Raw genomic sequence first — 12,499 nt, forward strand, 5'->3', positions numbered from 1 at the left:
ATAGGACGTTACCAACCAGAAGACGTCTTAATCCATTATATAGATTGTTTAAATCACGGAAAAAATATTTTAACACATGTTTAAATTTGTTTTGGGGACAACAATGTTAAGGATAGTCTCTTACAAAGAGCGACCATAAACTATACCGAAAATGTCATTACTGTGTACTTAAAACATTCTAGGATGAAGAGATAGAATAACAAGAACGTTTCATTATAGTTGGTGTACTTTAATAACTCAGTAATTATTCAATGCGCCAGTCGAGGATATGAAACCAGTAGTACGTCATGTGGTAACCTTCCCTAGAGTCCATAGTGAAGCAGGCCGGAAGAAGGTCCGGGAGCGAATTGTCGGATGGTTTCGGCACCAGGTAAGTTCCGTTCCACGACAATGAACAAGTGGGCGGACTGGCGTCTTCGATAACCGACGAGTAGAAGGTCAGATCGACGGTCTAGAAGTATAGAAAAAATATAGATCATGCTATTGTTCAATATATGTTCGCAAGAGAAAGGAGAGAAATGAAACGGCCAATAGATATATGCGCAACTTGGGACATTCCTTAATTTTCAAGCTAAGAAGACTTTCCGGAATAATCGACACAATACATGCCATGCGGTCTTACCATCGTAAAAGTAATGAAATAAAAGAGGCTTCTATTTCAGTGTCATTTTGTTCATTGCTATTAAAACCTTATAATACTAAATGCAGTAACAGCGTGAATAGACTGATTCAATCTAAATCAAAGCGCTGAAGGCACCGAATTTGTTCGCTATTGCATAATCTTAGAAGCAACTCAGTTTTCAAACTAATGTTAAAGCTTTTTATATCGCAAGTTTGAAAGTAACACAACACATTTAAATTTTAAAGAGTGTGTCTTAAAGCACATTTCAATATGTGTGTGACTGTTTATCCTCATATGTATGTTATAGAGATACAAAATAACAACAATATGTTTTTTTTCACAACTTGTCGCTGCACTGGCAACCATCTTCAGAATTGTGGTTGCCTTGCTAAAGAATAACAAGCCTATAATCATGTACATGTTGTGATATGTGTATCTAATACTTTATCTATTTTCTTTACATTATTGAGAAACAATTTTGCCCGAATGACAGACTATTAATGCAGCATAAGGCCCCGTTTTCCATGAAAGCGGCCAATATGTACAGATTTCAATGATAAACTTACCAATGTCATCGCACAAGCTGTTTTAAACACTAGACTGGCCAATACGTCCCACAAGCTCTTAATCCTATTGTTTACATAATTACTAATTACAGGCTGTCTTCTTCTGCAGTGTACCAGTTAAGTATAAACAGAAACGCTTTAAGCATTAATTTTGTCGTCTGCTAAATTTGACTGGAGGTATCCACACAGGCAGTCATGGGTTACGGGCTCTTCCGTAGCTAAGGCATACTGATTTGCAAAATTGCGTCTGCATTATTTGTGAGCTTCGCTCACAAATAAAAATGTCTTGGTATTAAACAGCATTGTATTAAATTCTCAAGCAAAACACATTAAAACTTGAGCTACGCTGGTCGAAAAACCATAAGACTCATTTTCGCATGACGCGGCTATGAAAGTGTGATTCAAATGTTTGGAAAGAAAACTGCATGTTAATCAAATATTAACATACGATATATTGCGATGATGGAGGACATAGCATGATTTGTATCTACTTATACTAATGTAGATCTATGGTTTGCCTATTATAACACACATTTCATGCGGTAAATATGCGACTAACAAGTAAAAAAACAACAACACAATAGTCAAAAGTGATATTATGGGCATCTAGCAGTTTATAGGTGTCTATCGCAACCGTTGTTTATTTTTGGTGTTTTCACTTCATATACACTTATATTTGTTAATGCAGCATCAACATACTAAAACAATATCCCGGAAAGAGAAAAATAATGCATTTCAATATGAACCGTACTTTCGTTTGACAACTGATCATGCATGTGAACCTAAATTGAGTTTTAGTGCAGATTCGTTCATACGACACGATAGAGACACAATTTTGTTTTTCGGATCATTTCGGCTGGGTGAGTCACGTAAGAAGATCAAATAAAAAATATATTTTTAAAAACAACTGGTAGCATGATGAGTTGCAGATAATTGGTCAGTAACCACATTTTAACTAACTCTTTTGATCTGTTAATTCTTTTCAGCTCAATTCAACAGTGACAAATGCCCATAATATCACTTTAACTTTTGTTTTCAATTAAATTATTTAGAAACAAAATTTCTAACTTTATTTTAAAAACAGCAAGACTACCTTTTTAAAAGATAATTCTTGTTATATTTAATTGTTTTTTATAATCGGTTTTAGCGATAATGAAGCATTTTTGATGTTGTCTTTCGTATCCCTGTAGTAATTGTTGAACTCAGTTCAACGTTTTATAAACTGAGAACTGTGAATACAAACAAGCGTAACCTATTGCGTTGTTATCACCCGTGCAATTGGACTCTCCTTTGTTTATACACAGGCGCATCTATTAATAGCCTCAAATTATGAATGTACTGAGCAAAAATACTACGTCATGATGACGTAGCAGAAAGTCGACTATTTTATTCATTCATGAACAATCTCGTCCGCGACAGGTATAATACAATCATTGTTTATTGATTCTTTTCTATATAAACTCCGTTCGAAACTATTACATTTAACTCGATATTCGTATACTGTTTCCATTTGTGAATGAATATGGTTGAAGAACTCAAACCTCTTTCATAAATTATACAACCCTTTCTCGCGCGGATACGGCATGTGTATAGCGTATTTAGGCTCCCCGTAGATAAGCCGAACGATTTGAAATTTTGCGTCTGCATTATTTGTGAGCAAACTCACAAATAAAAATGCGTCATTCATACTTCAAAAAAGCTTATTCTGATATAAATAAGATAGATATATAAAAAGCGAAAACAAATTACTCAACCAATGGTTGCCAGGAAATGGCATTATCATTCACTTTATAAATATACTTGTAATTTATTGAAGGAAAATTGTAACGTTCGCATTTCAAATATCATTCGGACTAGGTTTTTGTATATGTCCTCATATTATATCATACGTTTTTAATACTTGCGTCAATCTTACATCAACAACATCGTTAACATTCATAATATTAGAAATCAACACATTTGAACGTTGGCTACGTAATAAAAGCGTTTAATTTGGAAACAAAACGTAAACATCGTTTATGTTTATACAAGGACATATTTTTTAACTTACACATTGTTTTCGAATCGAAACAGTTAAAGAAAGCTTCAGTTGCTATAACAACAGGATTTTCATTATGCCAGATAATAATGAAAATAACACTTGTGTTTGAAATTTAAACTTCAAATTATATAAACGGCTACATAAAACAATTAAATACTTTGAAGGACAATCATTTGTCTCGACTGGGAAATTTTTATAAAAGTTCAATAAAATACGACCTTACTTATTGATAAAGTAAACTTACAGATAACGAGACCAGTACATCACTAATTGGAATGTTAGTGTCAAATCATCTAGTTCAATGCTTTTTGTGTAAGGAACTAAAACCTGTATTTGAAAGATCATCGAATATGGATAGTGTTAATAATGAAAAGCATAAGAACATTATAGCTAAATTACGTTAGACGTCTCACATTTTTTTTACAGAAAAGGGAAGACACGAGAACATTGTCAGAGATCAGCGCAAATGTGTATTATGTAATCTGAATGACATCAAGGATGAATACCTCTTTTTTTAAATGCCCCTTTTATGCTGATGTTAGGAAGTCATTAACTACAAAGAATTATATATCTAGTGCAAATATGTTAACGTTTATTGATCTACTCCATAGCTCCAATGTTACGAAAAATAGCTATGTTCTGTTTAAAATGCTTTAAAATACGAGAGAATATGTTGTATATTTGGTCTACAATGATTATATATTTCCACTAAATCAAATTAAGTAGAGAATAATGTTATTATTTTTGCAATTATTAAACAAGGTTTGACATTATGCGGTCACTATGTATATACATATTTTCCACATAATCTCAAACCAGTTTTATAATTGCTAACGTTTTTTATGGCAAAGGTAGAGATTTAAGATTGATTTTAATATCTACTCATCAAGAATATATAAACAAACACAACTGTGTTAATGTATCTTGATTGTGTCTTTTAATGCGTTTATGGCAAGTCAACAACTTTCTTTACTAATTAATTCATTGTTCTTTTATTACAATGCCATGCACACTATAGATCAAAGTAGCAAACACAATTCATTTGCGAAATTAATTTTAAGTCTAAGACGGAAATGGACTCGCAATAATAATTAATTGTAATATAGATGTATATGTATTTTTTTATAAAATTTATTGACGAAACGGAGCGTGTTGATAACACAATGCGCGACCTCTCATTACTCTAACAAACATTTATTGCATTATTAAATCATGTATACGCTTATAAACAATATTTAATTCTAAAAGAAAGATTTGTTCAAAGAAATTAATTTATGAAATTGTAGAAATAATGCAGGTGAAATAAAAATATGCATAAGCAGAGATTTCGTAATATAAACAATTCCATTTATGGTAAAAATAAAAATATCGTCCCAGTTGCGGAACCCAATAAAACGGGACTTACAATGACAAACAAAAAGGTAAAGTAATACATTAAAACATTAAGATAACATAAGCTTTTCTAAATGCGTTATTATTTACAGTGTAATATAATGAAAGCTTCATATTTTTATCATCATTTTATCATCATGTGTTTATTTGCGATTAGCTTACGGAAGTAAGGAAAAGAGTTGAAACATTTTATTTATGTGTTTTTTTCCTATCCAACAGGTTTGTACATGTAATTTTACTTATTGCATGGTACAATGTTATAAATATCCCGATATGAGCTCATTATATTTCGTTGCATCCGTGCTTGTTTTTTTCTCAAACAACTTTGCCAAAGTTTTCTGGTAACTTTCCAAACATATGCAGTTATACAAAGCACTGACTCCACCAAGGAATTCCAGGAAATGCGTATTCCGTAAACAACTTTACTAAGTATGATATATGCAACCCAAGCAGTAAAAGAATGTGTATCTTGAGGGATAATGTTATTCAATTGTCGCACAATATAAAGAAATGACATCAATAGTTATGAATTAATTTTCTCAAAGGTGTAGAATCGTTTTCACAGAACCTATGTAAGAAACATTTTGAAATACCATTGATCTAAGTTTTTATTTCAGTATTGTCCTTCACAAATCGTAGCGTGATGTAGCATATCGATTCACTTACAAACTTGTTACCATCTTTACCAGGTGTTGTGTACGTGTATTGAATAGGTCCGCGGTCACAGTCTCCGACAAGAATACTTTGGGACTTGTTGTAAGGTAGATTGGGCGCTATCATAGGTGTCGCCACTGTTGTTATACATCTGTGAATAAGCAACTTATATATATTTACCGTAAGTTAACTTATTTTCAGAAGAGGGAAAAATATCACCAATCCAGTAGTCTGTTTTTTTTTATATTGCGTTTATCTCGTTAACGCCTCTTGTTGCCAACGACATTTGTTATAAAATACATAATACGCGATGTTAACAATTTCAATTCGATGGTGAAAGTGGACCAAAAATCGACGATTTGAATAAACACAAACACACGAGAAATCTAAATACCAGGCTACCTCAATGCAGATAATTACATTTTACTCTGGGAGATTGCAACGGTATTAAAAACAAAGCTGCCTATCATTTTATAGAAATTACTGATAAACTACCGATTTGTATACATGTGTGTCTCATAATTACAAAGTTTGCCGTGCGTTACTGACATAATGACGCTGTTGTACTTACCCAGGAGGCTCCGCCCATGTGTCATTAACAGTAATCAAGAATCTGACACCAGTTATACGTGGTCCATTGTCAAAAGCCTCGCCTCCTCCCAGAAAGAAGCAAAATGCAAAACTTATGCCAAACGTACATTGCAAAATATGCGCCGACATGTTTATGTTTGTTTTACTATTAACGATGGCATTAATGTGTGTACTTCCGAACTGTTAATGATAACATTCTGAACGATAAGAAAGACATCTCCGCTGATTTGTGTTTGTGTTATCATGTTGCAATCTAGTACAAGGTCGCATAAAATAACGATAAGAGTTTAATGAATACAATACGAGTTAAATACAACATACATAATACTGTTAAAGTAACATAAATACTCAAAATCAATGCATATTTCGCAAAATATCTCGTAAAATAAAGTTAACCCAAAAACAAATCAGTGTTCCTTATAGAAAAAAAAATCAACGGTAGATGTGCTACGGTTACATGGATTTAACGAGATACAAACTGTTCGTTTTTATTTACTGTGCTACATTATATTCCATTTTAATTTACCGCAACGGTATCTATTCATACGTCACACGAACACTAACTTGGTATATGAACATGTGTTGAATATATTGTCCCGCAAAAAAAGCATTTGTTATTATCTTTTTTTGTTGACTGTATTTTTTTAAATATTGTACGAAATATTCGTCCATGTTGATGGTTGATTGGCTTTTTAGTATATAAACAGCATAAACCGTATGTTGCTTTAAAGTGATCTTTTCACGGTTTAGTAAATTGACAAAATTGAAAAAAGTTGTTTCAGATTCGCAAATTTTTGTTTTAGTTATGATATTTGTGAGGAAACAGTATTACTGAACATTTACCATAGTCCAATATAGCCATTATATGTATATTTTGACGATTTGAAAACTTAAAAATTATAAAGCGTTGCAACGCGAAACGATTGCTTATATAAGGTATAAAATACATATACTGCGTATATTCGGCGGAATAGCCGAGAGGTCAAATGCGTTTTTACTTCAGACTAACTCCAGGACTCCGAGGTCACTGGTTCGAGCCCTGGTACCGGCTACTTTTTTTCCTGTTTTAAATTTTAAACTTGTTTTTTTACTGGAGCTTTTAAGATCCAATGTTTACATTTATCAATATAAAGCATTTAATGACAAACTTCAAAATATGCCCAAATCTGTGAAAAGGCCCCTTTATATAGATCTGCTGTCCTGTATGTCATTCACTGACCATTAGATGGAAAGATAATGACTATATGGATTACTGTAAGTCCTATATAATACACAATCTGAATAAGTATTATGTCTACTTAATGTTTGACGATACATGGAGTTCAGCACTAAGAGTGTGGCAAGGTCAGGTAGACAATCCAATGTCTCAAGGGTGTGTAAATAAACGGGCGAAATGCCTTTACCGCCACTGAATTTCATACTTGGTGTTACTGACAACAAACAACAGCTGATCTCTCTGATGTGTTAAGCTTAATGTACGGATAACGAATTTCACCTTTTGTGCACTCAATCACACAAGTTGATCGTTACATGAGATCATGATACCCCCACTGAATTATATAAGGTGTCATAATCAACCGAGCTGATATAAAAACAATCCACGGAGAAGCTGACGTTATAGTGATAAGGAAAATGATTGATGCTGTTGAAGCAGAACACACTTGAATTTGTGTGGTAACTGATGAAACAGACGTGTTTGTTTTGTTGTTTTATTACTATTCGTCCTTAAACTTTCTTTTTTGATCATCATGGACTCACCAGTGAGGGTACTAGCAATAATAGACATTCCGAAAACGGCCCAAAAGAATGTAAATATCGCAACCAACTTGCTAACGCTATGTCTGGATGCAACACGGTGGCTGGAAATTTTGGTATGGGTAAGGGAAGATTTATTCCTATGCTGTGAACGAAGGCAACTCCATCAGACTGTCAGGTGATATGTAAGCTTGTATAAAAGAAGTTGTGAAGGAAGCGATCAGCTTTGTTGCAGCATACTATGGAAAGCATGATACAGAGAAAATGTGTGTTACAAGACAATCCCTTTACGCAGCCAGGGTAGGCAAGTCGGATAAGGCTATGGCATCGCCAACCATGGAAGCATTCTATGCAACTAAGAAACGTGTTCATATAGAGGCGTGTATATAGAAACACACATTACATGCAGACCCCCCCGACCTGACTCCTAATTATTTAAACCCTTTAATCCATTACAGTAGCATCAAATAATGCTTAAGCTCCAATCGATGTGCTTAAAATGATCAAATGTAAGTGTACAAGCGATGGCCCATGTCCAACACTTGGGTTTTTATGCAATCAAGCGCGACTACCATGCACTAAAATTGCGCTTGTCAAAAGGTTCAGGTTGACATAATACAATGTAAAAATGAACAGAATAACATGCTCGTTAGATAACTGACGTTGTCTATGAGGATGGAAAAATGGATAAAAGCAGTTTTTTTGCGTTATGTAATTGTTGATATGAAAGACAAACATGGGAACTGAACTGAACACTAGAACATAACTCTATGCTAGACAACAGCTTACAGCATGAGCTAAACTAGTATACATACCACTTTATACCATGATGTTTGATAAATGTGACCTTATCTTTAACAAATATTGAATAACACGTTTTATGGTGTTTCAATTGATAATTCGCTTTATTATATACCTGTTTAATGTTTTTAACAAAATACAGGTTGTATCAATCGTTGAAATAAAAAATCACATATTACGCTACTTGCTTTTTCCAATTTTGTATTACCATACTAGCCGGACTACTTCGACCCATTTAATGACGTCACATTACGCGCACCGAAATCTTAACTCTATGGAATTTAAGGACATGTTGGACGTGGTGTTTTTTAACAGTAAACTATTTGTTAAAAACATCGAACGAATTCAAAACGTATTTTGGAGTGTGTGTTTATCATGCATAAATGTATATTTCGATAGGAATACAATAAAATAATGTGGTTTAAACTAAGTTTCGATAAAGACATGGAAGAAAGAAGTAGAAGTGCATATTGTTTCAACGTTTTTGTTATAAACAGCGGGTTAAAGTTGTCAACTTAATTGTTATAAACATTGGATTAACGATGGCATTAATTAATGTACGCGTGTCGGAAACCTGTGTTTTCCCGGTTCGAATGTTTACACTTTAATTTACATAAACTGTATTCATACGCGTCTTAAATAAACAATGGCGTACCGTTTAAGTCATTGTTTTGTCAGTTTTATTAAAGTAAACAATAAATTGTTAACTGTTTTCGTTAGTTGGTGTATATAATAAAAGGAATATTACGCTAGTCAATTGTTCCAAGAGTTTGTATCACTCTCGTGGGTTGTGCTATTTCGCATCACACTCGAGGCTCCGTCTCTCGTGTGATACGTCATCACACAAGCCACTCGAGTGATACAAACTCTTGGAACAAATGACTAGCGTAATATTCCGTATTTATCACATTTATGCCAACGGTGTATTTTCATAACACAAATCATACCTTTGACGAAGTTGCTGTTACTGTACACAAATACAATATAACTTTACTCAAATGGTCAGGGTATGGTCAATACTTTCTTGTTATACTATACTCTGCATATTTATAATTGAAACTTCATTTAATCGAACACATATTAAACACTTAATTGCTGCTAAATTGTATTATTTTTCCATTTTTGTTATTCATATAAGAAAAAACTGAATATGGCATTGGTTGCAGGAGCAATTTTTGAGCAGCCATATCGATTCTGGCAGCCACATAGGACGCCATCTTCATTGTGTGTATATAACACACGTGTGCACTGTTTTATTCATATTTCGCACGTATAACAATATCAAAATTACATAATACATAAAATAATGCATATTTATATGTTTACACAAATCAGACCGAAAATGGTCTCTATCTTGGCGGCCTAATTAAATTACTCGTAATCCCCAAAGATACCAGCCCGGCATCATTTGGAATCTTCATCAGTTGTATGTGCCCTAACAAAAAACACTTTAAGATTTACTATACACTCCAATGTCGGATTTAGTGAAAAATTGCCACTTTTCTGCCGGACTATTTTAACGGCTTTTTATGTATTATCTTTGCAGCGGTTTTTAGGCGGTTTTATATAAGGAGTTAAACTGGTAGCTCAAAGATATTCTATAAATTTCTTTTCTGTCAGACGCTGAGAGAAAAACATGTTTGAGATGTTTATGTCGTTCGATTACGTTATAGACAAACTATTGAAATCCGGGTTTTTATTAGTGTTCTTTTCTTTTTAGCAATCACACATTTGATTATAACTTAAATAATTGAGCGTATTATCATTATCAATGTTCATGCCCCAACATAACCGGCGGTTGGGAAGGAATACTGATTTCTCTTGACCGTCCGTTAATTCGTCTATCCATCATATTCCGCTGCGCATAACTCAAAATGTTGTGCTGCTAAATGGCTGAAACTGTAACAATATATAAACCAGCATATTGACTTGCGCACCGTTATATTTTGGCTAAGACTTTCTAGAGCCTTAGTAATGGCCCATTGTCAAAGGAAACACATTGTGTCAAGCATAGCGAAACATACTCGCATGCGAGCTTCCGAACCATATTACTTTGTTTAGAGTTGCTTCAACATAACTTGAGTAATGGTTCCTTTTCCATACAAATCTTACTTTAAATGAGATATAAGGTTTTCTTAGGTCTGAAATATCGAACTTTCGTCTTTGAGTTGATCGTATATATTAATATGGCAAATCTTATAGTTTTGCATGTTAATTCGTATTTATTAAATGCGACGTACTATTTGTTCACTTTGTTCCCGTACTATTGGCTTGTTCCCGTACTATTGGCCATGTGTATAGTATTATTATGTCGTAGTGTAATTTTGAAATGAGTATCTGCTTTGTCGTTGGAACAGCTTCAACTTAATAATATAATTGATATAACCCGATTGTTTCAAAAAGATTGATTGGTACATTTTAACTGAACAAACTTAACATCAGTTATCTCAAATCAATAATGTGTCCCTAAAATCATAATTAAGCAGATAATAAATGAAAAAAGTGATGTTTAAAAAATATCAAGAATAGATTTATATGTGAACACAATCTTATATTAGTATGCTGCTAAGTACACGGATACATATTTCAGAAGTCAACCGCATGCTCAGACAAACATTTATTGCACATAAAACACTATCATCAAATTTAAGATAATTGTCAACAGAACCCTATGCTTGTATGACAATTAAATCATATGGACCGTGCTCTTCGAAAAATGGGTTTAATGCATGTACGTCGAGTGTCGTCCCAGATTAGACTGTGCAGTCCGCACAGGCTAATCAGTTACGAAACTTTCCGCTTTTATGATATTTTTCGTTTCAAGAAAGTATCTTCTTCTTAGCAAAAATCCAGTTTAGGCGGAAAGTGTCGTCCCTAATTAGCCTGTGCGGACTGCACAGGCTAATCTGGGACGACGCTTTACGCACATGCGTTAAACTCCCTTTCTACAGAGCACGGCCCATATGCATTGTTTCAGTCTCTGTAGCATTAGTTAAACTCGATACAGTTCAAACATAAATCCCGTGTAATTCAAAAATATGTATTATGATATGGTTGAATTAATGTGCATGAGTATCTTCTCGATTTGCAATAAGGTTCTCTATATCAATGACAATCTATGCTATTGGTGTTTCTATGGCATTCATCTCGTGATGAGACACGGTCTACTATCTTGCAACTACGGAATGCCGCCAAGCATTGATTGTTTTAGTTCCTGTCCTCTGTGCATTAGCTTGAATTGAAACCAAGATCTAGAGAACTCGTCAGACACTCATTTTAATTTCGGTTTTATCTAACGACATTGTTGTAAGATATCATTATCAGGTTAGATCATCGGAAATATTCGACTGCCTCTCAAGAGCAAATTCCTTTTGGAGAACAAACGTGCTATAGTTTAGATCTTGCAACATGTCCTGTAATGGAATTCTCCTGTAACCAAGAACGTCGTATATTTGTTCACAAACGGTATCAGTTCTTTTAACGAGTTCCCAGTCTATATATAACCTCCACCACATGGCATTATTTGACATCCGATCTTTTACAAAGTCGATCCCCATTTCTGGAGGAGCGAGATTAGACTTAATTTCAGTCAATTCTTTGACTATCTCAGCATTGTAATTGATACGGAGCAAGCGCATCAACACGGATAATCTGGTGTTTAAATTTGCTAGCAAATCTTCATAAAATACAAAAATTATTCTGTTCGGAAAGTTCTTTGCTAGATTCTGACCTTCCAAATAATCTTGCATCATTTTATTGCATAAATTCTTTTGTAAATTATCGCTCGATTCATCGTCACTTAATGGATAGTACCTAGAATATTTCCTCGAATGTATTATTGCCCTCGGGTCGCGAAATAAATGGATTATTTTTAGACGCGGATCAGCTTCTAAAAGCGGCGCTATTGCACCTAAAGTAAGGCGAAGTAATTTCACAGTCCGAACTGGCTTCTTGGTACATATGTCCTCCAATTCTCGTAAACATCTACTCTTTCCTAGAAATTTTGATGTACACTCTCTGTAAACTTGCCAACTTGGACCTGCAATGTTTTTGAAATACATATTTTATCGTAAACAA

The 12,499-nt window shown here is 33.9% G+C and overlaps 2 protein-coding genes across 7 annotated transcripts in view; both read right to left on the reverse strand.

The window, feature by feature from the left end:
• Positions 1 to 208: 208 nt before the first annotated feature.
• On the reverse strand, positions 209 to 6,081 carry LOC127877663 (uncharacterized). Of its 2 annotated transcripts, none has more exons than XM_052423756.1 (3): positions 5,847 to 6,081; positions 5,308 to 5,426; positions 209 to 451 (listed from the first exon to the last, which is right to left on the reverse strand). In XM_052423756.1, exons 1-3 carry the CDS (start codon positions 5,993 to 5,995, stop codon positions 303 to 305), a joined length of 417 nt encoding a protein of 138 aa, XP_052279716.1. In that variant the 5' UTR covers positions 5,996 to 6,081; the 3' UTR covers positions 209 to 302. The 2 variants fall into 2 exon arrangements, with proteins under 2 accessions (XP_052279716.1, XP_052279715.1); XM_052423755.1 differs by having other exon boundaries at positions 5,288 to 5,426; positions 5,847 to 6,079.
• A 4,946-nt stretch (positions 6,082 to 11,027) lies between these two features.
• Positions 11,028 to 12,499, reverse strand: part of LOC127877659 (carbohydrate sulfotransferase 1-like) — a 28,746-nt gene continuing 27,274 nt past the window's right edge. For all 5 annotated transcript variants that reach the window (XM_052423746.1, XM_052423744.1, XM_052423745.1 and 2 more), the window contains one exon: positions 11,028 to 12,461. In XM_052423746.1, the coding sequence (XP_052279706.1) occupies positions 11,743 to 12,461 (719 nt within the window). In that variant the 3' untranslated portion in view covers positions 11,028 to 11,742. The remainder of the gene's footprint in view (positions 12,462 to 12,499) is intronic.

The sequence above is a fragment of the Dreissena polymorpha genome, chromosome 4, assembly GCF_020536995.1.
Source record: "Dreissena polymorpha isolate Duluth1 chromosome 4, UMN_Dpol_1.0, whole genome shotgun sequence".
Lineage (NCBI taxonomy): Eukaryota > Metazoa > Mollusca > Bivalvia > Myida > Dreissenidae > Dreissena > Dreissena polymorpha.

Bases quoted from the DNA above. Each gene is read 5' to 3' on its own strand.
- LOC127877663 (XM_052423755.1), bottom strand. From the start codon at position 5,995: ATGTCGGCGCATATTTTGCAATGTACGTTTGGCATAAGTTTTGCATTT. The intron at 5,427-5,846 runs GTAAGTACAACA...GCTTATTCACAG, and splicing joins ACATGGGCGGAGCCTCCTGG to ATGTATAACAACAGTGGCGA. The intron at 452-5,287 runs GTAAGTGAATCG...CTATACTTCTAG, and splicing joins GTAAAGATGGTAACAAGTTT to ACCGTCGATCTGACCTTCTA.